The sequence below is a fragment of the Andrographis paniculata genome, unplaced genomic scaffold, assembly GCF_009805555.1.
Source record: "Andrographis paniculata isolate CXL003 unplaced genomic scaffold, ASM980555v1 Contig83END, whole genome shotgun sequence".
NCBI classification, from domain to species: Eukaryota; Viridiplantae; Streptophyta; class Magnoliopsida; order Lamiales; family Acanthaceae; genus Andrographis; species Andrographis paniculata.
The window spans coordinates 1,108,268-1,135,712 of NW_026137621.1; the positions used below are offsets into that span (position 1 = coordinate 1,108,268).

Consider the following 27,445-nt stretch of genomic DNA (forward strand, 5'->3'; position numbering starts at 1 on the left):
ATTAAATTATTTGATTATGTAATTCCTAGGCTAAGCATGACAGCTTATTTTCCACTTCATTAAACAAGTGCACAATTAAGGATGAAAATATTCGATTGGCACACAATTTCTAAACCAATATAAAATCCGGCTGCAATAAAAGATTAAATAAAACATTTATAAGCAAAAATGACATAATTACCAATTTCATAACCAAGACTTAATTGAAATAAAAACATAATCTCACAAATCCAAATATGAAACTTACATCAAACCTCGGACTAGAATAAATAAAATTAGCTACATGTGCTCAAAGTAATTGAAAACGATAAAATAATGATGATCCTCCAGTGGCTCTTCCGCTCAAGTCGCCTCTCCCAATCCTCCAACTTAAAATATGAAGTGTGAGTGTAAGTTGTGATGATCAATTGAATGTCTTGATCCCTCTTTTCATAGATGAGCAAGTATTCAATAAGTACATTAATGCTCCATTGATCAAGCCTCAATCATCGTAATTTTTCACTTTCCATCCCTTTGATTCAGTGCTGTTCCGATAGTATCATAATATTTAATGCCCATTTCAACATGCAACCACCTAAGACCCTACTCGAACAAAGCTTAAGAATTTCCTTTGTTTCCTTACAGAAGAGATCTAAACAGACCAGTTCCTGACATATTGAAGGCCTTGGGCAAAATTTAAAAAGGAGGCCCCTACAAAATAATTTTTATTAAAAAATAAAAAAATATCAATATTTCAGTTTTACAAAATATGCTTAATGCTAAACAAATTAAACATTAAACAATATAACTCAAAAGGGTTTAAGTCAACTATTAATATTTTGGATTATTCCACCAACTTCATACATGTTGCCGCCGCCATGTTATCATATTTTGTTTGCTATTTTGTGGGAGCTAAATAAAAATACATAAATATTAAATAAAATTACTACTCATAGCATTTTTTGTTGCAAAATCATTAATAATATTATCAACATCAATGGTTTCTAGCATTTTTTTTTTCAATAGATAACATAGCTAAATTATTCAATCTTTCTTGTGACATAGATGATCTCAAATAAGTTTCAGTAACTTTAATTTAGAAAAACTTCTTTCAGCAGATGCTACTGTTATATGAGCTGTTAATAAAATTCGATAATCAATTGAAATATTTGGATAACAATCAGTAGCCCTAACATATTAAAGAATTTCAATAGGCGAATTTAAGTTATCCGGTAAGTAACTTGTAAAACTTTTAATTAAGTAATAAAATCTTTTAAATCAACATCACATAAATCATTATGAGATAAACTATTTGAACACTTCATTTTCTAAGTTCATCATCATTCAAATATTTAATTTTAGAATTAAATAAAAATCCAAAAATACTATTATATTTACTTAATTGTTCGAATCTCTCATTTAAGGATGTAATAGCCATATCAACAATAACCAGAAAATAATTAATCTTAAATTGTTCTTCATCAGATTGTATTCTATTTTCATTTTCATTTTCATCAAATTGTTCTTTTCTATAAATATGTCATTTTGTTGAAAAATTTACATTCAACATCCATATTAAAAGCAAATTCTTTAGCTTTTTCTAAACTGTAGTCAAATTCAACATTTCTATAATATTTAAAATATTTCATAACATCTTCTATTTGTTTGACAACAGTATCAACACAAACTGATTTAGATTGCAATGTTTTATTTACAATATTAATTACAAATAAAATATCATACCAAATTACCATACCAAGTAAAAATTCATAGGACTCGAGAGCATTTAATAAATTTTCAGCTTCGTTTTTTGACTTGGCATCACTACAAGAATTATATAAATCCACTAAAGCTAATCGAATTTAAGGAGTTTGAAATCTAATAGTTTTAACACTTTTAATTCTACTTCCCCATCGAGTATTTAATAAGGATTTTACCGTTAAACCAAATATATTGTTAAGCAAAAATTTCATCTTTTTGTAGAACTTGAAAATAGTATATATATGCGTTGTATAACTCCAAAACATGATATAGCTTTCACACAAGAGTTTGCCATATCACAAAAGTAAGATTTAGACTATGACATACACATGGCATATAAAAAGCCCTATGATTGATATCAGGTAATCTTTTTTAACACCTTAATGCTTACATTTCATAGTCCATTATCATAACTTTGGCCTCTAATATTAGCAATATCAAGATGAAGAGATTTAACGTATTTACTAATTCATTAAAAAAGCTCTAATCCACTTGTATCATCCACTTTTAAGAACTTTAATTTTTTTTTTTCAATTTTTATCATACTATTTGACATATTTACACAACGTATAATCAAAGTCATTTGCTCCTGATGACTCACATCTGTGGTACAATCAAGAATAATAGAAAAATATTTTGATTCTTTAATAGTTTTTATAATTGAATTTTTAATACCAATAGCCAATAATAAAATTAACTCATTTTGAATTTTAGGACCGAGATAATGATAATGAATGTCTTGATCTTGAATTCGTCTAATGTGATTTTGCATTACTAAATCAAATTCCGCAATCATTTCAATCAATCCTAAAAAATTGCCATTGCTATTTTGATAAAGTTTTGCATTTGATCCTTGAAAAGCTAAATTATTTTTAGCAAGATATTTGACAACAAAAATAATTCTTATCAAAACTTGTATCCAACATTCTTTTTCTTTTCCAATTTCTTGTTGCAAATCTTTATCAATTGTTTGATTATTTGCTAATCTTATTTTCACTTCATTCCAAGTATTCATATTAGTAATATGTTCAAAACTATTCTCATGTGTTCTAAGTCTATCCCCAAGATGTTTCCAGTCATTTAATCCATCACGTGCTAAATAACTTTTATTATTAGTGGATTTAAATAACTTACAACAAAAACAATATACTTTATCTTCATATTTAGAATAAACTAACCATTTTCGGTCTAAAATCTCACCATTTTTGAATTTTCTAGTGTAATGAATATTTGAAAAATGTCAAGAAGTACTATCCAAGGGAAAAGTAAGAGTTAAGTCTCTTCTCGGTCTATTTTTTATTAAAATATCTTTTATTTTAATTATCAAGATTATTCTCATACCTCGGGTCATAAATAAATAAACGTTCATCTAAAATATCATCATCAACTATATTTACATCATTATCATGCTCATCAAAATTATTATCATTAAATTTGTCAATATTATTTTAATTTTCAATATTTGATTCATCATTGGATTTTGACTGATCAATATCATCTACATTCAAATAATCACTGAAAGAACCTATATTTTTAGAAAAAAATATATCAAGAGATCCTTTTTGCGATTCTACAAATTGCTCAATCCGTATTTTTTTTTTTTTTTTTCTCTTTTCACTATCAAAAGGATATTTTCTTGGCAACATTGTTATAGAAATAAATCAAACAATAACAAAATATATTTAACGAATTGAAACAAAAGCACCTGAATTTTATTCACAATTGTTTCCTTATCCTTGTTCAGTTGTTTGTATTATCTGTAAAGAAAGTAAAAGAAAAATATACGTTAACCTATAACACCAAAAAAAAAATCAATTTAAAAAATTAATTGCAAATGTTTTATAGATAAAAATTGCATGTATTATCTGTATTACTGTAATCTTATATATATATATATACATAATCAAATAATTAAATTAACTTATAACAGTAAAAAAAACACTATAAAACTGAACAAATCAATTCAATTAAAATATTGTAAGAAGCAGCAAATAAATTCAATTAAAAAAATCAATTGAAACCTAACTACCTGTAAAAAAATGGCCAATGGGGCTGCAAAGAAAATGGATATTGGTGGGAGTAGAATAGAAAAATTGCAAAAAGAAAGAAAATTGCCCGTATAAGTATACTTATATAAAAGTTAATACCTAACGGTAAATTGCAAGATACATCATTGGTGGGAGTGGAATGGTCGCATACTCGCATCGAGAGACTAGCCATTGAAGTAACTGCCGACAATGCGTAGTATGCTATTATTACCCTTATTTATATATATATATATATATAGTTTAAAAATTTGGAGCCACAACCTGGACTGGGCTTGGACCTGAATTACTTAACAATGACTACTATCAAAGCAGTTGCGGTTCTTATCATTTTCCTCGCAGCATTCCTTCTGATTGCCTTGCAGCTAGGGATTTGGCTGAGAACACTGATGCCAGTCAACAAGGTAAGTATTTACTAAGGGCACTCGCCCCACGTCAACATTTTCTTTATAATTAGCACCCATGGCCTTTTTTTATCATTTAATAAATAATAAAAATAATATTTATACTATATAATAAACTATAAAAATTATATTTTAAAAAATGTTTTACTTAAAATATTTAAATTTTTTTAATTAATTTTTTATATAATATTTTTAATTTATAAAATTTAAAATTTTAATTATTATATAAGTGTGATACATAAAAATTAATTTTTATTTATTATTTTATTGTTAATAAATAAAAATTTATTTTTATTAAATATTATATAAATAAATATATGATTAAAAGATACTAATTTTATTAATATATATAATTTATTTAAGTTACACACAATGCAAATAAAAATGAAAATATATGAAAATATTCATAAATTTAAAAGTAATGACTTAATTAAAATTACACATAATACAAATATTAATTGAAAATACATAAAACTATTTATAAATTTAAATGTAAACTTACGCGACCTAATTAAAATTGCAGACAATACATATAATAATTAAACATACATGAACAAATACTAATAAATTTGAATGCAAACTTATGGAAAGCGTTCGCATGCCAACCTTTCTTTCACTCATTTTTCAAAATCAGTCAGATTATAATCACCTTTGGTCATTAATATTATGAGCATCTGCATCTTATTTGAAGTAAGTTGCAGTCGTTTAGCATTCTGATCAATCTTTCTCACTGTTTTTTCCAATCTTTTAGCTTTTAGAGGTGCTTCTATTTTCTCGGGTTGTTGCTTCAAACTTTGCTTCTTGACTGCTGCCATATGTTCCATACTTGAGCTAAATTCGCTGTTTTTTTCCGTAAAATTTTTCATATTTTTCAGTAGGATTTGAATTGAATTCCTCGTTTTGCACCTGTTTCCCTCTCTTCTTACTTGCTTTAATACCCGGGGGTGACTAGGAGGAGTTGGGTCATCTACATCAAAGTATGGTATCGCTGGACACAAGCCTAAGTAACCACCATTTCACTTGTTTTTTTTTTTTTTGCTTTGAACTTCCACTACTGTTATGAAATGGTTCGCAGTAACTGGTCTTCCATTTGAGCTCATTTCTGAGTATACGCCAAGCATCTTCATGGACGAAGCTTTTTTTCTCACTGTCATTTGAATATATCTTTTTTGCTGCATTAAGGACATCCTTGCTTGCTTTTCGATTGCGAATGTTTCGATTAGCCTCCTCATAACACCCAACAAACTTTTGCACAACCTTACATATCTTACTCCAACGATTTTTACATTGAGTAACACCCCTGCTCGTTGCACTTTCGGGCCTGTTCTCCATGTAGTAAGATGCGATTCGTTTCCAGAAAGCACTACTTGGTTGGTCAGTGTTGGTTAAGGAATCTTTACTTGTGTTTAGCCATGCACTGATTAGAAGTTCGTCTTCGGTCCAGCTCCACACCTTCCTCGTATCTTTATTTTTTGTATTGTCAGGAACATCATCATCTGCTAAATTGATAGGTGTGCAGTATTGTGGGGTGTCCATTGCTTCAGTGGCTTGCATCATGAATTGAGGAGATGATAAACTTCCGAATGCTTGAAAATTTGGAGGATAGAAGTTTGGAGGAATTTGATAGTATGGTGGAGGATTGAATGGTTGAAATGGGAGATTAGATGTAGGGAACAAAGGTTTATTTTCTAACATGTTCATAAAACTTGGAAATCAAAAAGAGTTTTGGGGATCTTGAGAGTTGGATGAATTTTGAGAGTTGGGATCCATTCGTAGGAAATTCAGGAGAATATATAGAGAGAAGAAAATGAAGAGAGAAGATTATAAGGAGATGGTGTAGATGATATGAAGTGAGTATGTAGTGTATTTATAGTAAACATTGCAATGGCTATATTCCTCAACGGCTATATTCCCAATAACTATATTCTCAACTGCTATATTCCCAACGACTATATTCCCAACGACTATATTTCCAATGGTTATATTCCTAATGACTATATTCCCAACGGCTAGTTTTTTTATTTATATATATGTTATCAATTCATATGCACATAATTCATTTACAGAATAGTTCAACCTTTCATACTTTAAAACACATTCATTTTCTCCCAAAATAATGTCAACCCCATCCTTATCTCTGTCCGATTCATCCGACGAAGACTTGAAACATATGTGTCAACTAGCAAAAATATATGCTCAATTGTATCAAGAGATTGAGCACATCAACAATGAAGATGATGGAAGCTGGCGGCAATGTCGACGGAGAACATACATAGAGAAGAATCGTGAAGATGGCCATACTCGATTATTCAATGATTATTTTTCTGATAACCCCGTGTATCAAACTTCTTATTTTTGTCGTAGGTTCCGAATGAGAAAACATGTCTTTCTTCGCATCGTAGATCACCTCTCCAATGAAATGGAGTTCTTTCAGCAATGACGTGATGCTACCAGAAGAGATAGATTGTCAGCATTACACAAATTCACAGTAGCAATACGTGTATTGGCATACGGCACAGCTACTGACATTCTTGATGAATATCTTCACCTTGGAGAGAGCACCACAAGGGCATGTTTGAAGCAATTTGTTGAAGGGATATTTTCTCTATTTGGTGAGGAATACCTACGACGATCAAATTCTGCTGATATACAATTATTATTATTTGTTGCAGAGACGCGTGATTTTCCAGGCATGCTAGGAAGTATTGATTGTATGCACTGGGAATGGAAAAATTGTCCGGTTGCTTGGAAAGGGCAATTCGAATATGGAGACCACGGCAAACCTAAAGTTATATTGGAAGTTGTAGCGTCACACGATCTATGGATTTGGCATGCATTTGGCACACCAAGTACATGCAATAACATTAATGTACTTGATCAATCTCCGGTATTTGATGACGTTTTGAATGGGAAAGCTCCAGAGGTTAATTTTTTTATCAACGGTCATCGATATAATATGGGATATTATCTTATTGATAGAATTTACCCTCCCTGGGCAACCTTTGTTCAATCAATTCATCTGGCTCAAGGTTATAAAGCACAATTATTTGCGCAATATCAAGAAGCGATTCGCAAAGATGTGGAGCGTGTCTTTTGCGTATTACAAGCTCGGTTTGCCTTTGTTAAAACTCCATCACTTGTTTGGAATATCAATTTACTAGGTAAAATAATGAAAGCATGCATCATATTGCATAATATGATTGTAGAAGATGAAAGAGATACTTACATGCATTATTACGATACATCTCAATATGATCAAGTGGAGACAAGTGCTAACTCGAATTGGTCATACAACACTACGAGACATGCAAATATGGAGAAATACCTATGGAATAGAATGCGGCTTCGAGCTAGGGAAACACACCATCAACTCAAAGCGGATTTAGTTGAACACATTTGGGATAAGTTTTGTCAATCGGCTATTTAATTTATTTGAAAAATATATTGTAATATTATTTTATTTTTTTATTAAATTTGAGTTTGAACTTTAATTATTATGCAAGTGTGAAATTATTATTTTTTTATTTATTTTATTTATTTATGCTAAATAATTGTTTTTTTTTTTTTTTTTTCAGACAATTGGAGATAAATCCCCAATTCCACAAATTCATTTAAGATTAGTCCCTGTTATTAATATTTTACACTGCACTCCCCTCTTTTCTATTTCACTTCGTTCTTACTTCCCTATCTTAATTTCTTCTTCATCTTCCAAAATCGTTCATTATTTTTCGCGCAAAATCGGCACAAAAAATTTGGCAAGCAGAACTGCTGAAGATCGCAAAATCAACACTGATGTCCGGTCGGCCAATGTCCAGCGCTCTCAAAGTCCTATTTCTCTTTCCATATCTTCCGCTATTCTTCCGATTGTCCTCCATCAAGCGAAGATCGACCAAGGGTTTAGAGAATTGGTGATTCTCTCTCTGAAGCCTCTGCAATTATTCATGGCGCCGTGATGTGTTCTCTTTCCCCTTGTCTTGCTTTATATCGATGATTAAATTGACTAAAAGGTTCTTCGATTGCGAATATTTTTGTCTTTTGAATCTCATCAGAAAGTTAGAATCGAACCGGGAAGAATCGAAAATTGATATGGGCTGGGCAATATCAAAGCACAAACGTGGAAGTTGAATTGACTTTTCAATTCCAATTTAGGCTTTGTTTGTTTGGTTTCTTTGATTCCAGATTACTTGTTTCCGGATGTTTGCTTGATTTAATTTCTATGATTCCTACTCTCATAATTTCAATGATGCAGTGTGTTTAATTATGTTTTAGTTTTAATATTTTGGTTTGATTTCAGCTTCGGTTCGTTGTCATTATTTGGGTTTATTCGAATTTCACTTCTGCTAATTTAATTTGTATTTTTGTTTACAAGGTTTAATTTGAAGAATCCATCAAATCGGGTATAAATTCACAACACCCCTAATTTTTAGTTGCTTATATTTATTGTACACTAATTCCCTAATCTATGGAGTTTTCTTTACTGACTTTGTTGGAATTTTTTATATAATTGATGCTTGTAGTGGCGTTTCCTCATTCTTGTTGATTTGCAATGTTGCGTTTGGTGAAGAATCACAGTGCAAAGTGGTTACAGAGAGGTGCGATTTATTTTCTAATTTTGTGTGGTGCATGTTATAGCTGATTATTTGTTTGTTTGTGTTTTATTTTTATAAATGTAATTGGACTTTGTTGATGTTTTGTAAGGTGAAAAGGATTTGTGATGATGTTATGTTTGATTATTATGTTTTTCATGTTGATAAAATTCAAATTGAGTTGGTTTTTTTTTTTTTTTTTTTTTTTTTTTAAAGTTTAGTTGTTACAAAATTAAATTTGGTTGGACCAATGATTTCTTTTCCTTTGAAACATTTTGATGAGTTGTTGTTGGCTATGGACAAGATGGATCTGTAAGTCATCTCTCTTCTACTTTTTTATTTTCATATCTACTTAATTATTTAGTGTTGTATTATTTGGGATATATGAAGTTTAGATATTTGAAGTTGTGCTTAAATTTTATGAAGTTGAGATATTTGAAATTCAATGAACACATACTCTATTTATGTATGTATATAGGTGTAATTAGTGAAGTTTCATCAAGATCCTTTGTTGATATTTATATGCTTTTTATTTGGTTTGATATACATATCCATTTTTTAAGAAATTCTACAATAATCGGTCATTTTTTGTTTTTTGTTACTTTTTCTTATTTGGAAAAAATTGTTTTGGATTGTTCGCTCGTTCATTTTCTGTGTACATTATAATAGTTGTTGATTTTTCTCAGGTTTGCAGTATATAAAAGTTTTTTTTTAAGGACTGGATCTAATTTAGGACAAGATAGATCTTGAATTTTTTTTTGTTTGTCTACATTACAGTAGTTGTTGATTTTTCTTAGGTTTGTAGTATATAAAAGTTTTTTTTGAAGAACTGGATCTAATTTAGGACAAGACAGAACTTGCATTTGTTTTTTTATATTCGAAGACAATTGAAGGATATAGATCGACAAGGGCATCCACAATCATCGTCATCATTATCCAAGACTAAGGATTTGGATGATCCACTTCACTCAATTGGATTTGAGGTCGAAGATTTATGCCTAGGAAAGTATCCGGCCATGTCCTCGTCACTTTCAAAGTGTGTCATGTAAATATATAATAACAATATGCAAAACTGTATTGAAATGTTTTTATAAATTCATTGCACCGTGGTACATGAATAGAAAGTACGGGCATGAGTATGTCTATCTGGAGTATGTAACATGTGTATATGGGTATGTGAAAAATGAAATAAGACATAAAGATAATGTATGTAATTACGTGAATAAAGTACTCAGGTATTAACACTTAGTTTATGAGTATATATATACATTACAAAGGTATTATTTGTAAAGTAGCAAGTATATTTGAATTTAGTTTAAGTTCCTACAGCGATGAAGAATTCTTTAAATGAAGTAGCAGTAGGTACACAACTAGTATGATTTCCTACACCAAGCCAGGTTTGACAACAATCATATAACAATCATATACTCTAACAACCAATATATTTAACTTAGTCACTTATGACTTGTTTAGACATCTAGAAATGGAGGTTGGACTACGATTGTACATATATCATACAACTTAACTACGTCATTTCTGACTTGTTTAACCATCCATAGTAAATATGTATTGTTTACGTTTTTATACAATTAGAAGTGTTGTGGGAACACTACCATGATGAATTCATCTTTGGTCCAACATCAAATGAATATTTCAAACTGAAAACGACCAATTCCCTAACCACATGTTACTAGGGCATATATATTCATTATGGAAGCATATAAGACTATTCGTATAGGTACGTAAGATCTGTTCCAGGGTATGTATATTTTGTATGCAGGTATGTAAGTATATGAGTTGGGTACAAATACCGACCAACGAGGTATAAATAATGGTTGCTTAGGTATTATTAGTGTAGTACCAGGTATCCTCGAATTTAGTTGATTTCAATCAATCTCACACAGATGAACTGATTCACGAACTCGGTAAGAGCACTTCCTCTGTTAACTTAGGTGGACCGAATATTTTGTGTGTGCTATAGTATGGATTACTATGTAATATGTTTAAATAACAATCAATCCGTGAGAGAAATGATGTATGATAGTGTTTCCCCATTGGATTCTTGTAAAATGTACTATTTGCATGTTAATACCCTCCAGAAATTGGTAAAAATTTCTATATTGTTTAATTCATCTCCGGCTACCATTAACGTGTGAGTATATATTGCTTTCCAAGATTATTTTATTAAAATTATTGATCGTGTCAATAGTATTTTTGTGAGATTAAATTTACTTTCAATGACACAATTATATAAGAATGAGACTTGTTTGGACTATAATTGAACCATGGGTATATTGGTGCATAATAGATTGCAACCTAGAACTTGTATTGTTCTTATATTTTCAACGTCATCCCAACTAAGTATTTTCTATATTGTTTATCAATCCATAGTAAATATGTGTTGTTTATCTTTCATATAGTTCTAGGATTCGCGAGAACACTATAATGATGAATTCATCAATGATTACCGATAACTATTGAATGTTTTGCATGCAGAATGATCCGTTTCCAATAACAAGTTATTAGGGCATAGATACTCATTACTAGAGCATATGATATCGTATTATAGGTATATAGAAACTACCATGGGGTATTTTGATATTTAATGCAGTATGTAACAATATGTTCTGGGTACGAGCATTGACAATCAAGGTGTTATTGTTGGCTACTTAGGTTTTATTTATGTAGTAGCAGGTATCTTTGAATGTGGTCGACTTCATTCAATCCCTTGACGGATGAGGCAATTAAGGAACTTAGTGAAAATACTTATTCCATTAGCACTTCTTCACTTCATTGGTGGTTGAGAGAAATGACATCGATTGAGATGGCATAAACCTTTGCAGTACATGTATATTTTTTTTTTCTTAGGTGAACCATTAATGTACTTAAGTATCCGTAAATGCACTTTTGTTCATTCCAGACATTACTTCAACTATTGCAATGTCTTGTAATGAATTATTCAATTCCAATTTAAGAGAAATATGCATAACTTTTTTGGCTCGTTGTTGTCTTCGTGCAATATATTTCAAATATACAATAGTCCCCTTAAAGTATACTCTTAGCATACTAGACCTAAAAGATACAACTTGGGGTACCTAACGATACCACATTTGTCAACCCACAAACATGACTAAATACCGAACAATCAAACCAAAAAACTAAAATATGCAACTTTGAATAACTAAAAAGATATACATTTACAAAATTAACAAAAATCACAAATTAAGAAAATAAAATCACCCAAATCGGTGCGAAAATAAAACACTCAACCTGATTTATGTGAGCAAATATACGAACAATTTCAAACTCAATTAACAAACACAACTACACCAATCACCCAGGGCTCCTCAACACCGAATCAAGACATATAAACACGGGACCAAGACTTACACCCCAAATAATCAAACAAACTACGGTATAAAATACCAATGTCAACAGAATAAAAAATCAAAAAAATCCGACCAGACACTTACTTCTTCGAGCTTGTCAGGGGATGGGAGCAGGTAAGTTATTCTTCACCATTTTTGCACTGATCGGTCAATACTTGCTCGCTAGGGGTTGGAGAACATCAGTTTGCCTAAAGATGGGAGTTATGGAAGGTTTCCTGCCTCAACCCCTATTAAATCGTGGGTAACTGTTTTTATTTTTTTAATTCGCAAAAAAGTACGTGATATTTAACTAGAAGTATATAAGATTATAATGGGGGTAGAGTAGAAAATAATGTAGGTTTTTATTACAATATTTGAAGTATTGATCAACCTATTTCGAGTACCTGTTGCGTATACAACATTAATTTAGGAAAAAATATAATTGGGGAGCTATAACATAAGTAGGACTGCAGTTTAATTTATTTCAAATAGGGGCTGAATTAAGTTGAGTTATCTTATAGGAATTTTAGTCCAACTTTCCCTTTTATTTTTATTAAATACTATAAGAATAAAATATGATTGAAAAATATAATTTTATTTATAAATATATATAATATTTAATGAGGTGGAAAAATAGAGATTTTAAAAGGTTTTTGATGTGGATATACAATATAATTGGAGTTCTTGGTGACGTCGTGGAGGAGAGAGAAGCTGACGTGGCATAGGAAAGAGAATGGAAAGAAATCCTGTATGAGTTTATGAATTGCGGATGGTCTAATTATTTTGCAGAAGTTATGTCATAACCTTTTTAGAACATAAAAAAATAAAAAATAAAAAAAAAAATTGTTAGAAATAATTAATGTAATTTTCTGAAATATAATTGGTTTAGTTTATTTGTGGAATTAACCACAGTCAAGGAAACTAAAGCTGAAATGGACCAGTGGGGTTATGGAGGTGGGAGATCCATGCGGAACATATGTTGGTGGAAGATACCGCCAAACATATGGAGGCGGAGGTGGTTCCAGCTGCCGCTACCTCTGCCGACATCGCTGCTGCTCTGCCGCTGAGAAGGTCGAGTTCGACGCTCAGGCCGAGACCCAAAACTAGACTTGTTTCAGACCAAGGGAAAGCCCGAGACAGCATGCATTCATGCATGCAGAAGATAAAAAATGAGACTCTTTCAGCTATATATATATATATATATGTATGTATGTATCTTGTGGTTTTTTCAACAACTTTCCTTTCCTATGGTGAATAAATAATAGTGTATAATAGTGTGCAAGAGATGACGGATGTTAATGTGCTGAAAAATTCATAACTAATGTTATTACAATAAATATTTTCGGGCTAATACTTCACACTGAGTCGAGCCCAGCAGCGTCGAGAGAGGTCCAGATGCATCGGGTGAGGTCCAGCAGCATGGAGCGAAGCCCATGCGCGTTAAGCGGTTGTTTGACGACGTCGAGCAAAAGCCTAACAACATGAAACAAGCCCAACGAGCATGATCTCTTGATCCTTGCCGAAGCCCAGCTTGCCAGCTCAAATCGCAGTATGGATGCAATTTATTAATGATTTATATAAAATGAAATTTAATATTAAATTTTTTTAAAATTTTAAGTTTAATATTAATTGTCCATTTATCTTTTAAACATAAAATTTTTATAGATTTAATATTAATTATAAAATGATTAACATATTTGATATAAATTACTAATAAGAATTAGCTTGATGGTTTAATCTAATACCACAAATATACTGTACTCAAACCAAAACAATGTAAGCCATATTTTGGCATGGCCATTATACATTTAGAATAAATCACAATTATTAGATGTAGTTTTTTTAACTTATCCGTTGATTTAGTCCAAACTCTTAAACTCTCTATTTGTGTATATATAGGCGCAGCTATCTCTCATTTCGTTCATTCCAACTCTCTCATTCTCCCACTGCTCACAAAATGCTCCTCCCTCTCCCTGCAAAAACCGGCCCTACTTCTCTCAAAACCTTCTTGTAGAGAGATTTACCCTTATTCGAGTCTTCGAATAAACTCCGGTGTGTCAAATGAATAGGCCAAGATGTCTATTTACAAGTGAGGGGTAGCCTCGACTTTCTTTCCAGATGATGTCACATTGCACATTCCGATTGGCCGATGGGACGAATTTGTAATTCAACTTTTTTCATCGGATATCGTTTTTCATTTTTAAAGAATTTGATTGTGTGCCTTCCTTTGTCGTAAAAATCTTTATATCATTTCCTTTCTTGGAAGATAATAATCATATAGTTCATTTGTTGATGAGATTTATTTAATTCCCAGCCAAATTTATTATGTCTCTATATATACATATAATATTTGTACGATATCTTTCATTTTGAGCAGATTTCGCATTAATGGCTAATATTTATTGTACAAAAAGCATAATTAAATAACATATATTTATTTTATTGAAATATTATTTTCTTGCAAAATATATAATAATTACATTGAATTTATACATTTATTTTTTAATGGTTATAGTATATAAAATCTTTGGAATTTATTAGAAGTAAATTTGGCCATTGCCTTTATTTTGAAATATCATGTAAAATCCTATCTTCATGTTCTTATATGTTGATGATATGTTGTTAATGAATCATAGAAAAAATAATCATGTGAAAGATTGTTTAACCAAAAAAAAATTGATATGAAATATCCAGGGGGTGCAAAAGTAATTTTTGGCATGAATATAACGAGGAATAGGAAAAATAGTGTGTTATTTTTAAACGAATCCTTATATATTAAGAAAATTCAGAAAAAAAAACATAATAATTATGTGATTCAAGATTTTCATTTAATTTGTCCCTCTCGCATTTAATTTTATTTTGTCAAAAGAACAATGTCCAAAATCTGAAAATGATGTGAAATACATGAAAAATGTTTCATATTCTAATGCTTTAGGTTATATTATGTATTTGATGTTATCCATCTAACTGATACTATCTAACTTATGCTATACTTGCTTAAGTCGTTATATGATTAATCTTGGTGTCGAACATTGGAATGCATTGAAATGTGTGTTTAGGTATTTGGTAGTACAATTGATATTGGTTTAGTATTTAGTAAACACATTAGTGAGATTAAACTAAATAAGTATATGGATTCGAATTATGCATATGATAGGGATTCTAGAAACTCACAACTACATTTTATGTCTTTACTTTATGTGGATCTTGTATTAGTTGGAAGTCACAACTCCAACACATAGTTATTTTTCTACCACTGAATCTGAATATATATACCTATAACTGAAGCATTAAAAAATGTTTTTTGGTTATAAAGCCTATTAGATGAGATTGGTTATTTTCGAAATGATGTTATTGTATTTCGGAGAGCCAATCGAGTATGAAACTGTGTAAAAATCCTATTTTTTATGACTGAACTAAACACATAGATGTACGATTCCATTTTATTAGAGATATAGTTGCGAAAAATCTAATAAACTTAGAGAAAATACCTACTTAATATAATCCTACGGATATGGATACTAAAGTGTTGCCTATTACTAAATTTGAACTATGTAAAAAGATAATTTATTGTGATACCTTCTATTAGTCTTTCTACTGTAAATTTGTGTAGTTTACTACAGACTAATTATGTATATCTTTGTGTTTGTAAAATATATGAACTTTTTCATATATACAATTAAATTGGAAATGATGTCCTAGATTTACCCAACGAAACCTATGCCAAGTTAGGTGGAGGATTTGATATAAATTTGGACCAATGATTTTTTATTTTGGCACGGGCCATTATACATTTAGAATATATCTCAGCCCTTAGATGTAAGATTTTAATCTTAGTTATTGATTTAATCGAAACCCAAAACTCTATACGTGTGTATGTATAAGCGCTTATGTCTCTCATTTCACTCGTTTCAACTCTCCCATTCTCTCACTACCCACTAAGCTTCTTTCAAAACTCTCTCCGCACTATTCGATCTTCTTCTTCCTCGTACTCCCTGTGAGTTCGTTGCCTCTGATCCGTGATGTTTGGTACTCTGTATTTTCATTCACTCCTGATACGTGAAGTTGAAGGTTTTACGGTGAGATTTTAGGTGGCGGAACAGCTAATCGATGTTATTTTCGTCATGGTTAGGGGCTAGTGTTCTGTTGTTGTTCCTTATGTGTGATTATTGGTGTAAAAAACTTTATGTTTTATTTGTCAAGGGTTATATTGGGTTTATTCTTGGTTAGACAGTGAATGATGTGTTTGGAGGCTTGTGTTTGGGTTGAATCCGTTGTTTGTAGGGTGGTCTGTATGTTGTTGTTGTAGAAAAAAAAATTGTGTTATTTTTAATAAACACAAGATTTGTACAAATTATATTTAATTTGAATTTAAAGTAGGTCCTATTCTCTAAATGGGTCCTTTGATTTTTCTTTCAGGTTGATTTGTTTTCCAACTCGGTTTTCGATGGCTTCTTTGATCCGAAGAGATTTGGTCTTCGGTTTGACTTTGCCAGACTTTGGAGGGCTTTGGTCTCCATACGGGCGATTTGATCGTCGACTTTGGATTTGATGTCCTCTTTGGACGATCCGCGGCTTTGATCTTTGATTTGGCTTTGACGCCTTTTGGAGGACTTTGGTCTCCGTGTGGGCGATTTGATCATCGGCTTTGGATTTGATGTCTTCTTTGGACGATCCACGACTTTGATCTTTGATTTGGATTTACCGCCTTTTGGAGAGCTTTGGTCTCCGTGTGGGCGATTTGATTATCGACTTTGGATTTGATGTCTTCTTTGGACAATCCGCAGCTTTTTGATCTTTGGTTTGCCTTTTTCTGCCTTTTGGAGAGCTTCAGTCTCTGGATTGGCGATTTGATCGTCGGCTTTTGATTTGATGTCTTCTTTGGATGATCCGTGGCTTTGATCTTTGCTTGGCTTTGCCGCATTTTGGAGAGCTTTGGTCTCCGTGTAGGCAATTTGATCATCGGCTTTGGATTTGATGTCTTATTTGGACGATTTGCGGCTTTGATCTTTGCTTTGGCTTTGCCGCATTTTGGAAAGCTTTGGTCTCTGTGCGGACGATTTGATCGTCAGCTTTGGATTTGATGTCCAATTTGGATGATCCGAGGCTTTGATCTTTGGTTTGGCTTTGCCGCTTTTTGGAGAGCTTTGGTCTCCGTGAGCGAGATTTGATCCTCAGCTTTGGATTTGTTGTCTTTTTTGGACGATCCACGACTTTGATCTTTGAGGAGGTGAATTTGGTGTTCCATAACACTTTTGGCGGCATGTCCCTTTGCCTTTTGGATCGAAGAGGGCCTGGTTGATACTTTGATGAAGAACGCAATGAACACCTTGAATCTTTGGTATGAATTTTGGATGCTCTTCCTTGGCTTTGATGGATTTTTCATTGGCTTTTGGAGCTTTGATCCTTGAAGAGGTGAATTTGGTGCTTCATAACACTTTTGGTAGCGTGTCCCTTTGACTTTTGGATCAAAAAGGGCCTAGTTGATGCTTTGGTGAAGAATGCGAATGGACACCTTGAAGCTTTGGGATGAACTTTCGATGCTCTTCATTGGCTTTGATGGATTCTTCAATAGCTTTTGGAGTTTTGATCCTTGAAAATGTGGATTTGGTGCTCCATGTTGATGCTTTGGTGAAGAACATGATGAACACCTTGAAGCTTTGAGAGTAACTTTGAAGACCTTCACTTGGCTTTGACGAATTTCTCAACGGCTTTGAGAGTTTTTATCCTTCCTCCAGTGATAATTCTTAATTTTGCCATATTTTATAGCTTATATTTATTTATTTAATTATTTGTTTATGTCGAATTTTGATATTATTAATGTTAATTTATTCTAATAATTGTATTCATTTCATCTTGTTTGTATAATATTAAATTATTAGTTTTTAAGTGTAATTTATAATTATTTTGGTGTATAAATTAAATTAATTGATGTGTTTCTTGAATTATATTTTTTGGCATTATTTATGTGCTATTTAAATATTTAAATTTAACTAAATTAATTTTATTTAATAAGTATTATTTATTTAAATAAATATTTATAAAATGTTCGTTATTTATATAGGTGAAATAATGCTTGAAAAACTGATATGGGAGTCCAAAACATGCTTTAAAAAGTGAAAAATGGCTTCAGAAGTGAAAAAACAGTCACCGGCGTGAAAGTCAACAAAAGTCAACGGTCAACGCAGAAAGTCACGCGCAAAAGTCAAAGTCAACCGAGCGCGGAAGACAAGCGACAGCCACGCGGAAGGCAAGCGACGGCTGCACGAAAGTGCGCAAGCGCGGAAGTCAAGCGAGCACGGAAGGCAAGCGGCGGCTGACACGAAAGTGCGCAAGCGCGGAAGGCAAGCGAGCACGGAAGGCGAGCGGCGGCTGTATTTATGAGCGCGGAAGGCAAGCAGCGGCTGGCACGGAAAGTGAGCGGCGGCTGCATTGGAGTGCGCGAGCGCGGAAGGCAAGCAACGGCTGCACAGAAACAAGCAACGGCTGGACGAAAACTTTGGCGTTGAAGTGAGCGAAGCGATGGCGGTTGGCACGGAAGGCAAGTGGCGGCTGACACGGAAATGAGCGGAACGGAAGGCCATGTGTGGAAGTGACCGAAGCGGCGGCTGGTGCGGAATTTGAGCGGCGGCTAGCGCGGACTCCATGAGCGGCGACTGCATTAATTCTCGCTGCATTTATTGCCGCTGGGTCAGCACCTGCATTTAATGCCCGAACTCCTTCAGCTCTGCATTTATTTCTGCTATCTCTCTCAGCTCCCTTAATTAAATTCCTGCACTACTTTTTAGCCATTTTTTGGCTATTTTTGTGTAATTTTTATTCTAAAACCTTTTAGAAAATAGGTAGTTATTAATAGTTATATTAGTACTATTTTTAGAGTTAGTTATTTATGGTTATTTTTAGAGGTAGTTAGTAGTTATTTTTTAAAAGTAGTTATTTATTGGCGGTTGTAACCGCCAAGGTTCTAGAAGTTTTTCCCCTATAAATATCCCCTCTAATTTTACCATATATATACCATATATATATATACACAACATATATACACAATAATAAATATTCCATACACTCCATTTTCTTCATTTCTTTTCTCCCATATATTTTATCTAGTTTAATAATACGAGATTTTCGGTTTTGTGTCGCGAGCAAACAGATTTTCTCCCCTTTTTCTTTTAATTCCTGCATATTATTTTAGCTAGTAAAATTCCTATCATATTTCTTCACCTCACCTTCACCCAATTTTTCTTTTAATTCCTGCATATTATTTTAGCTAGTAAAATTCCTATCATATTTCTTCACCTCACCTTCACCCAAAAATTCTATGTTCGATTTGAATTGTTCAAGTTGGATTTCGACAAGGTTGCGGAAGGGCGATAGAAGAATCGACTATTTCAGCCATGTTTCGTGCCAAAAGCATATTTCGGGTAGTTCAACGTAGCTAAGTACGCGGGAGCCTTGTCGACCTGCTTAGTTGTTGTTCTGAATTCGATTTCGATTAAAGAGAGGTATCAGAGGGGTAGAGCCACTAGCGGAACGGTTGGAAGAATAATTCATGGGGCATAGTTGGTGGTCTATTGGGTCACAGAAATCTCTAGTGACAGTAGAGTTTCTTGCTTATAATGTTCTTCGCCAGGTGTCGCTGAAACCTCGTTGTAAATCCCCTAAGGTCGAGTACCAACCGAGTCGATAATCAACTTAAGCGAGCAAATGCGATCACGTTCGTTCCTCCGAGCCGCCCCACAATTATACATATATCTTTCGCTATCACGCCATCGTCATCCCGCTCATTTCATCCATGAAAATCTAGCCATTAAGGAACAAAAAAGTCAGACACAAACGCCTCGCTTCATCCTTTTCGAGATACGTATATTTTATCGCTTTTTAATTATATTTAATTTTTGCAATTTATCTTCTCAGTTTCTTCCATTGCATTAACTCATTGAACTTTTTCTAATTAAATATAGGATATTCGCATATTTCCTGAGTTCGACCCGGACACTCACCGGTTAAAGAGATTTTTTATTTTTGACGAAGAATTTTGGAGTTACTATACAAACACGCACGACACTATTTTCATTTTATACATATATCTTTTTTATGTATCTTAAAAGATATTTTAAAAACTCTCCAAAAAATCTTCGATCATCCAGCTTGGACATACGACAAAGAACGTTAACGTAATCGATTTGTCAACCAATATTTGATCATTTGTCCAAATCAGTGACTTTTGACGAAGAACGCTTCGAAGGAACTTAACCTTTTCTTCAATCCTCGATGTAACTTCGGTGTGTTAAATGAACTGGCCATGGCTCCTATTTATAGAGGAGGGGTGACATCGGCTTCCTTTTTGAATGATGCCACGTAGCGTGTTCTGATTGACCAACATAAAGATTTTATAATCTTTCCTTTTACATTAGATGCCGTTTTTCATTCTTAACGGATTTGATTGTGCACATTCCTTTCTCACCAAGATCTTTATATCATTTTTTTTTTTCAGAAAATATTAATTTATGTACTTCATTTATTGACAAGATTAATTTATTTTGTTCCCAAATTTATTATGGCTCTATTTATGTACGTAATATTTGTACGATATCTTCCATTTTAAGCATATTTGCATTAATGATTGATATTTATTGTACAAAAATTAATATATATATATGTGCATAATTAAATATCATATATTTATTTTATTATAATATTATTTTCTTCTAAAGTACCTGGTATTTAATTTTATTTAGGCATTTAATTTTTAATGCCTACAGTTGTTTTTATCTTGTTTGATATTATATATGCAAGTTTTTTATGTTCTTGTTTGTTCGATCTTGCTCTTTCTTGTTTGTACTGTAAAATCACAAGTTAATTCTATGATTGTTTAAGAAACAAAATTGTCAATCCATTCTAAAACATTACAATATTTACTATCTATATATGTGGCCAATATGACCGATATACTATGTCGATACACAGAGAGGTAACTGAAACGGTGTACATGTTGAACGACTCCATTTTTTAAGTTGTATAGAGTTGAAAAAAATAAATTATAAATAAACTTCACCCACCTTCACAAAATAAACTTAGAATTTGGATCAAACACCATATCGATTAAATTACGTATTCCACAACAATTAATAAGTAGTAAAAGAAACTATCCAAAAGAATTATCTGAAGGGCGTCTTCAGGTGCATAAGAGTATGTTGTTCATGAGCAAACCCCATTGTATGGTACCCGTAATGTTCCATCATACAAAAAAAAACTAAATTTTGGGTATAATCTCTAAATTTAAAAAATAAAAGTAACATAATATAACAAGCAGAGCAAAATTAAATAAAAAAAAATACTTACACATAGTCTTATTGTTTACCATATTAACTAAAAAATACGACACACAATATGATTTTTATTTAATATTTATTATTCCTCTGCTTCTTCTTCCTTCCCATTTTGTTTTCTTCTTTTTATTCTATATCTCAAAATCAATTCCTATAAAATATCCCTCCGTTCAGCCTCATTTACCTTTTATATCATTGTATTTAACATTAAAAATATTTTTATATTTGTATAATTTTTTGCACAAGTAACATTGTAATAGTATTATAAGACATTAATAAAAGTATTTTTGTCATTTTCTCTTAATTTGTATTATATTTGAATATAATAATTTATATTCAAAGATCGACATGCAAAAAATAAATAAAACCTTAGAGCCGGACGAAGGGACTATGAAAAACACATCTTCTTCAAATATATAGGATATGAGATTTCTCAAATAAACTATAAAAATATTCAAAAATGTATAATACCATAATTATATATACACAAATCTAAATCATTTTCAAATTAAATTTTTAAAAAAATAGAAAGTCCAAAAATATCTTAATTATATATATATTCCAAACAAAATTTTAAAATTCCAAAATGAATGAAATTTCCATAAAAACAAAAAAAAAAAAAAAAAAAAAAAAACTTTTAATTTTCTTTAATACATTCCAAAAATTCTTTAACTTTCATTCCTTTTTCACTGGTGTGGCCAAGTCAATTGTGACACAATTCTACCTCATACTCTGCATCTACAACAAAAATTTTGTTATGGGCATTATGAGTAGTCATCTATAACATACATTCCTTTTTACCTCGAGCAAAAACCATGGTTCCTTTATTGATTTTTTAATGCATCCTAAGGTTATTGGATATCCTTTATAGTCCAATTGCCCTATTGAAATTAGTTTTCTCTTCAAGCTTCGAATATGTCTAACTCCATGCAGCCTCAATTTGCATTCATTCAAAATCTTGATGCGAATATCTCCTTTGCCCCGATTCTCAATGGGTCATTATCTGCAAGATAGACTATGTCGAAAATTCCAAGAGTGTAACGATCCTATGAACAAATATTTTTTCCTGGAGAATTTTGTTCTGTATTTATATATATATATATATACTAAATATAAACATATTTCACGGAAGGCGCGGGTTTTTGACCTAGTCACCACCCTAATTGACGCCCCTCCGTCTCACTTTAGTTGTCTAATTTTCTATAAATACATAGATCTAGACAAATTAATAATTAGTAAATTTTCGTCCCAACTCAAATTATCATTTTATTATTTTCATTTGTTATCATTTTCTATTTTAGTGAAAACTCCATGATCCTCTTGGTAAATTTTTGTGTTAACTTATATTATCATTTTATTATTTTCATTTGTTATCATTTTCTATTTTAGTGAAAACTCCATGATCCTCTTGGTAAATTTTTGTGTTAACTTATATATATATATATTGTATGAAATTTTAAATTATTCACTTTTAATAAAATAGTTTTTTCAAATTTTTACTTTCAAAATTTTGGATCTATTCAGTGTCAGTTTCATATTTGGGGTCTATTTTGTGCAGGGTTCATCGAGTTGCTCAAGTAACCCAAAATAAAAATCAAATTGACCAAAATCTAACTTAAAGAATTCGTTGCATGTTCGGGTTGAAATTATTTTAATTATAAGCATAGGTTAATCCAATAATCCAACACAAACACAATTCGAAAATAGGAATTACCACCTCTATTTCAAAGGCCGCCTTCACAGTATTTCCTAAATATGTTCCAAAACTTTGTCTCCGGTAGTCACAACTCTGCTGTAGCGTAGCCCTGGCAAGGTTGTCGGAATTATCGTTAAAAATAATGCTTCCGGAATCGCCTGTCAGAGGAGGTTGTATCGTTGGTGTCTCAATGTCACTTTCTTTTATCACAGGGTAAATTATATAACACCATAACGTATTTTTAGTAAAAATGCACAAAACACCTTGTGTTTTATTTATTGCGTGAAACCCCTTGTATTAATATAAAGTTTGCACGAAACACCCTTCTTATCCAAAATTGATATTTAGTACTAAATAAATACCAAAATTATGCAAGTTTTATACAAATAAAAATAAAAAGCTCAAAATATCTTAAATAATTATTTTGCATTAAATAAATAAATAATTTATTAATCCTTCGTTTTTATAGTTTTTGGAGATAAATTGTTGTCTGATTTTTATAAAAATTATAAAAATAAACAATTGATCAATTGTTTATTTATTTATTTTATTCAAAAAAAATTATTTAAGATATTTTATGTTTTTTATTTGTATAAAACTTACATAATTTAGGTTTTATTTTGAACCAAACATCAGTTTTGGACAAGGAGACTGTTCTTGCAAACTTTCCATTAACAAGGGGTTTCACGCAATAAATAAAACACAGACTGTATTTTTTGTAAAACACAAGGATGTGTTATATAATTTACCCTTTATTATATACCAAATTGAGTCTTTTTTTTCAATTTTATATTGCTTATTATTTACTTGAATTTATCTTATTCTGATTAGTAATTTATTAAATTAGTTGTGAGCTTTGTGTCGATCGAATTAAAGACATGTTTCTTCCTCCATTCATTTATTTGAGCTTTTATTTTTGTTTAGTCAGACAAAGCTTTTGTTGTTCTTTATCTCTACAGAACTCTATCATTAACATGAACTTGAAGGCTGTGATGCAACACTGATAGGTTTAATCCATTTAAAATTCAAGAAAAATGAAAATCAAGACATATATAATTCATTTTGAGTCGAGGCCACATCTCAATGCTTGAATTGGACTAGCATTAGTGTATTATTAATTTTTGTTTTCTCTTTTTAGCTCATTGGTTTGTGTATAAAATATATAGGTACTAGTTTTGTTTGCATCATCAATCCAAGAAGTTCAGTATTACAAAGTCCCTTGAATGCTTCTCCAGTCCTTGATTATTTTTTCGGTTCGCCTTCAAATACAAGCTTTGCAAATGATTTGGTTATGTTTAAGATTTCAATGTTAGTTTGAATTGAAAGTTATGCTCATAAGGGTATTCGTCTCAGTGAAGATTAACTTTTTATTACCGACTGGCAAATTGAAGTGTTTTCGCTTTTCCTCTTTTTTATGAGGACATGGAGTATTATGTTTCATTTTTCAAATTTCGAAGAATTATGTGTTAATGTGTGTGTATATAGTTGTTGGTGCACATGAAGCAACTATTGCCTAGTCTTCTCTGAACGCCAAAATGACAGAAATTGTGACTCAAAAATAAAGTGTCTTTGTTTTCATTATCAATCATTCTAAAATTATATATTAAATTATTCCAAAATTTTATAATTTAGAATTTCGAACATCAATTACCATAAAAAAAAAAACAACAACAAAGAAAAATTCGAGTGTACACCTCGAAATCAAACATAACTTCTTTTCTTATACAACATTATAAAATACCATGCATGCCTTTGAATTTGTAATCCGTAATAAATCTCATATCTAGTGAATTATTATTTGACTTGGTCGCAACTCTAGATCGTTGTCTAGTATGTCCTTCTAGTGGTGGAATAAGTATAATGCTAGTCGTTTGTTTCAAACTATTTGCTAAATCATTTTTCATTTTTGTTTTCCAATATCAATATCTAAAGCTTCCTTCGCTTTATTACATAGTTTTGAAGTTCTCTAATTAAACATGTGAAAATCGTGCATAGAGTATTAAAGTCGAACAAAATTGATTTGTTAACACATTTGGGATTCCTACAATTCTAGTATGAGGCATTCTAAACAAGTTCTAAAATCACCATCTAAAACTCAAGTACTGGTCATTGCACGAAATGTCCTCTGAGCCAGCTCAAGTACTTTGTCGGACATATGTAATATGAAATTGAGTCCAAATTTAATTTAGCCCAAAGATTAAACTTAAACTCAGTCAATGAGACTTTATAAATAAAATAAAATAAAAGAAGATAAAGGAATATGCAAGATGGAGAAGGTATCACAATGCTTTCAATGCTTCGATTTTAAATTTGCTGTCTGGTTGCCACTTGCCTAAGTTTTAAATTAGCTTTCAATGCTTTGATATTTACTATTACAATTTTGAACAACAATAAACAAACAATGCAAATCTACCATATGTGTTCCAAATGTTCATTATAAAGAGTAGAGGAAGAAGCTTGTCAGAGCATATACAATTACTCCTGTTGAGACTCTCGTTTGCGAATATATGATTAATGGCTGCGTTTCCATAACAGTTCGACCTTTTAGGTGAGTATGATTAAAATCATTCAGCATCCGACAACTCCTATTAAAATCAAATATATAGAAAAAAAATTTGAATTTGTAAAAATAAAGAGTATGATTAAATACGAATTATTTAATTGACCCTCTAAAAATAAAGAATTGTATTGTAAGTCTTACAAAAATAAAAGGTATGATTGAAGATAGTCTCGCTGAAGTCCGAAAATTGCCACGTAGAATGTCACATCCAATGTACATCCAGATGGATTTAACTCAGTCCAAGTATGGTAGCTTGTAATGGAACCCAAGGTTGAATTTTCTTCAAGTTGCAACCCGATATTGATAAGGTGGGTTCCCAATCCATTAAATGCCCGCTTCAACACCCAACCACCTAAGGCCCTACTCGGACATACAGGCTTGAGATATTATCACTGCAACTCATGTGCTCCACACCATTGCCCATTTTGTATCCCTATAAATACTCCATCCAATTCACCTTAGTTCTCACCCCCAATCATAAGAACTGAAGCTCAAACATATATACATTGTCGCAGAAGTTATCTGAATTACTTAGCAATGGCTACTTCCAAAACAGTTGCTGTTCTTATCCTTTTCTTGGCAGCATTCCTTCTGATTGCCTCCGAAGTGGCTGCTAGAGATCTGGCTGAGAACACTGATGCCACTGAACAACAAGGTAAGTGCTTTTTATTTTGCAAAATTGATCATGTCATGTCCTTTTTCTTTCTTTTAAATTGTTAGAAATAATTATTGTAATTGTTTGTGGAATTAACAACAAACAGTCAAGGAAAGTGAAGCTGAAACTGACCAGTACGGATATGGAGGTGGGAGATATGGTGGTGGAAGATACGGCGGCGGCGGAAGATACGGCGGCGGAAGATACGGCGGAAGATACGGCGGAAGATATGGAGGCGGAGGAGGAGGCCGATATGGCGGTGGCTACGGGTGCCGGTACCGCTGCGGATATCGCTGCTGCACTGCCGCTGAGAAGGCTGAGTTCGATGCTCAGGCCGAGACCCAAAACTAGACTTGTTTAAGACCAAGGCAAAGCCAGAGAGAGTACGCATGAATGCATATATATATATATATACATATGTATGTATGTATGTGTCTTGTGGTTTTCTCGACGAGTTTCCTTTCTTATGGTGAATAAATAATAGTGTGCGAGAGATAATGCATGTATGTATGGATCTGCGGTCATGATCTATCTGGCCACAGCCACTCTCATGTATGACTACCTCATTATTGTGAAATTATACGGCTTTCAAATTTATTTGCTTTTTTTCTTTTTCTTTTTCTTTGAAATTTAAAATAAAAAATATTTATTCATTCAAAGTATGATATCTATATATCACAACATAATTTATTTTAATTTAATGTTTTACTATTTTCAAATGGAAAAAGAAAGTTCTTGATGTTGGTTTGAGATATGACAAGATTGAAAAACAAGACTGAATATTGAGGCAAAGGACGACAACAACTTATCAAATGATAAGAAGATCCAATGACAGATTGTCCCCATCTAATATTATCCTTTTTCTCTGCTGTTGGTGAACTTACATAGTTAAAACGTGTATTAGAAAATAAAATATAGGTACATGGGAAACTCAAATCTCACTGCAAAAAATTAGGAAAATAATATCATTAGTTATAAGATAATATCTAACTCTATATAATATGGTGTTTTTTTCAGGAAAAATCCCAAACATATCTTGATTTGTTGGAAAAAAATCAAGTA

General features: G+C 31.8%; 2 protein-coding genes across 2 annotated transcripts; one reads left to right on the forward strand and one right to left on the reverse strand.

Annotated features, from left to right (window-relative positions):
* Positions 1 to 5,161: 5,161 nt before the first annotated feature.
* On the reverse strand, positions 5,162 to 5,884 carry LOC127241638 (glutathione S-transferase T3-like). Its single transcript, XM_051260780.1, has one exon. The coding sequence runs from the start codon at positions 5,882 to 5,884 to the stop codon at positions 5,162 to 5,164; it is 723 nt and encodes a 240-aa protein (XP_051116737.1).
* Positions 5,885 to 26,177: 20,293 nt separating this feature from the next.
* Positions 26,178 to 26,980, forward strand: LOC127241821 (glycine-rich RNA-binding protein 2-like). The gene is made up of 2 exons (XM_051261044.1): positions 26,178 to 26,383; positions 26,490 to 26,980. The coding sequence occupies exons 1-2, from the start codon at positions 26,266 to 26,268 to the stop codon at positions 26,732 to 26,734; spliced, it is 363 nt and encodes a 120-aa protein (XP_051117001.1). The 5' UTR covers positions 26,178 to 26,265; the 3' UTR covers positions 26,735 to 26,980.
* Positions 26,981 to 27,445: the final 465 nt, after the last annotated feature.

Bases quoted from the DNA above. Each gene is read 5' to 3' on its own strand.
- LOC127241638 (XM_051260780.1), bottom strand. From the start codon at position 5,884: ATGTTAGAAAATAAACCTTTGTTCCCTACATCTAATCTCCCATTTCAA.
- LOC127241821 (XM_051261044.1), top strand. From the start codon at position 26,266: ATGGCTACTTCCAAAACAGTTGCTGTTCTTATCCTTTTCTTGGCAGCA. The intron at 26,384-26,489 runs GTAAGTGCTTTT...AACAACAAACAG, and splicing joins TGATGCCACTGAACAACAAG to TCAAGGAAAGTGAAGCTGAA.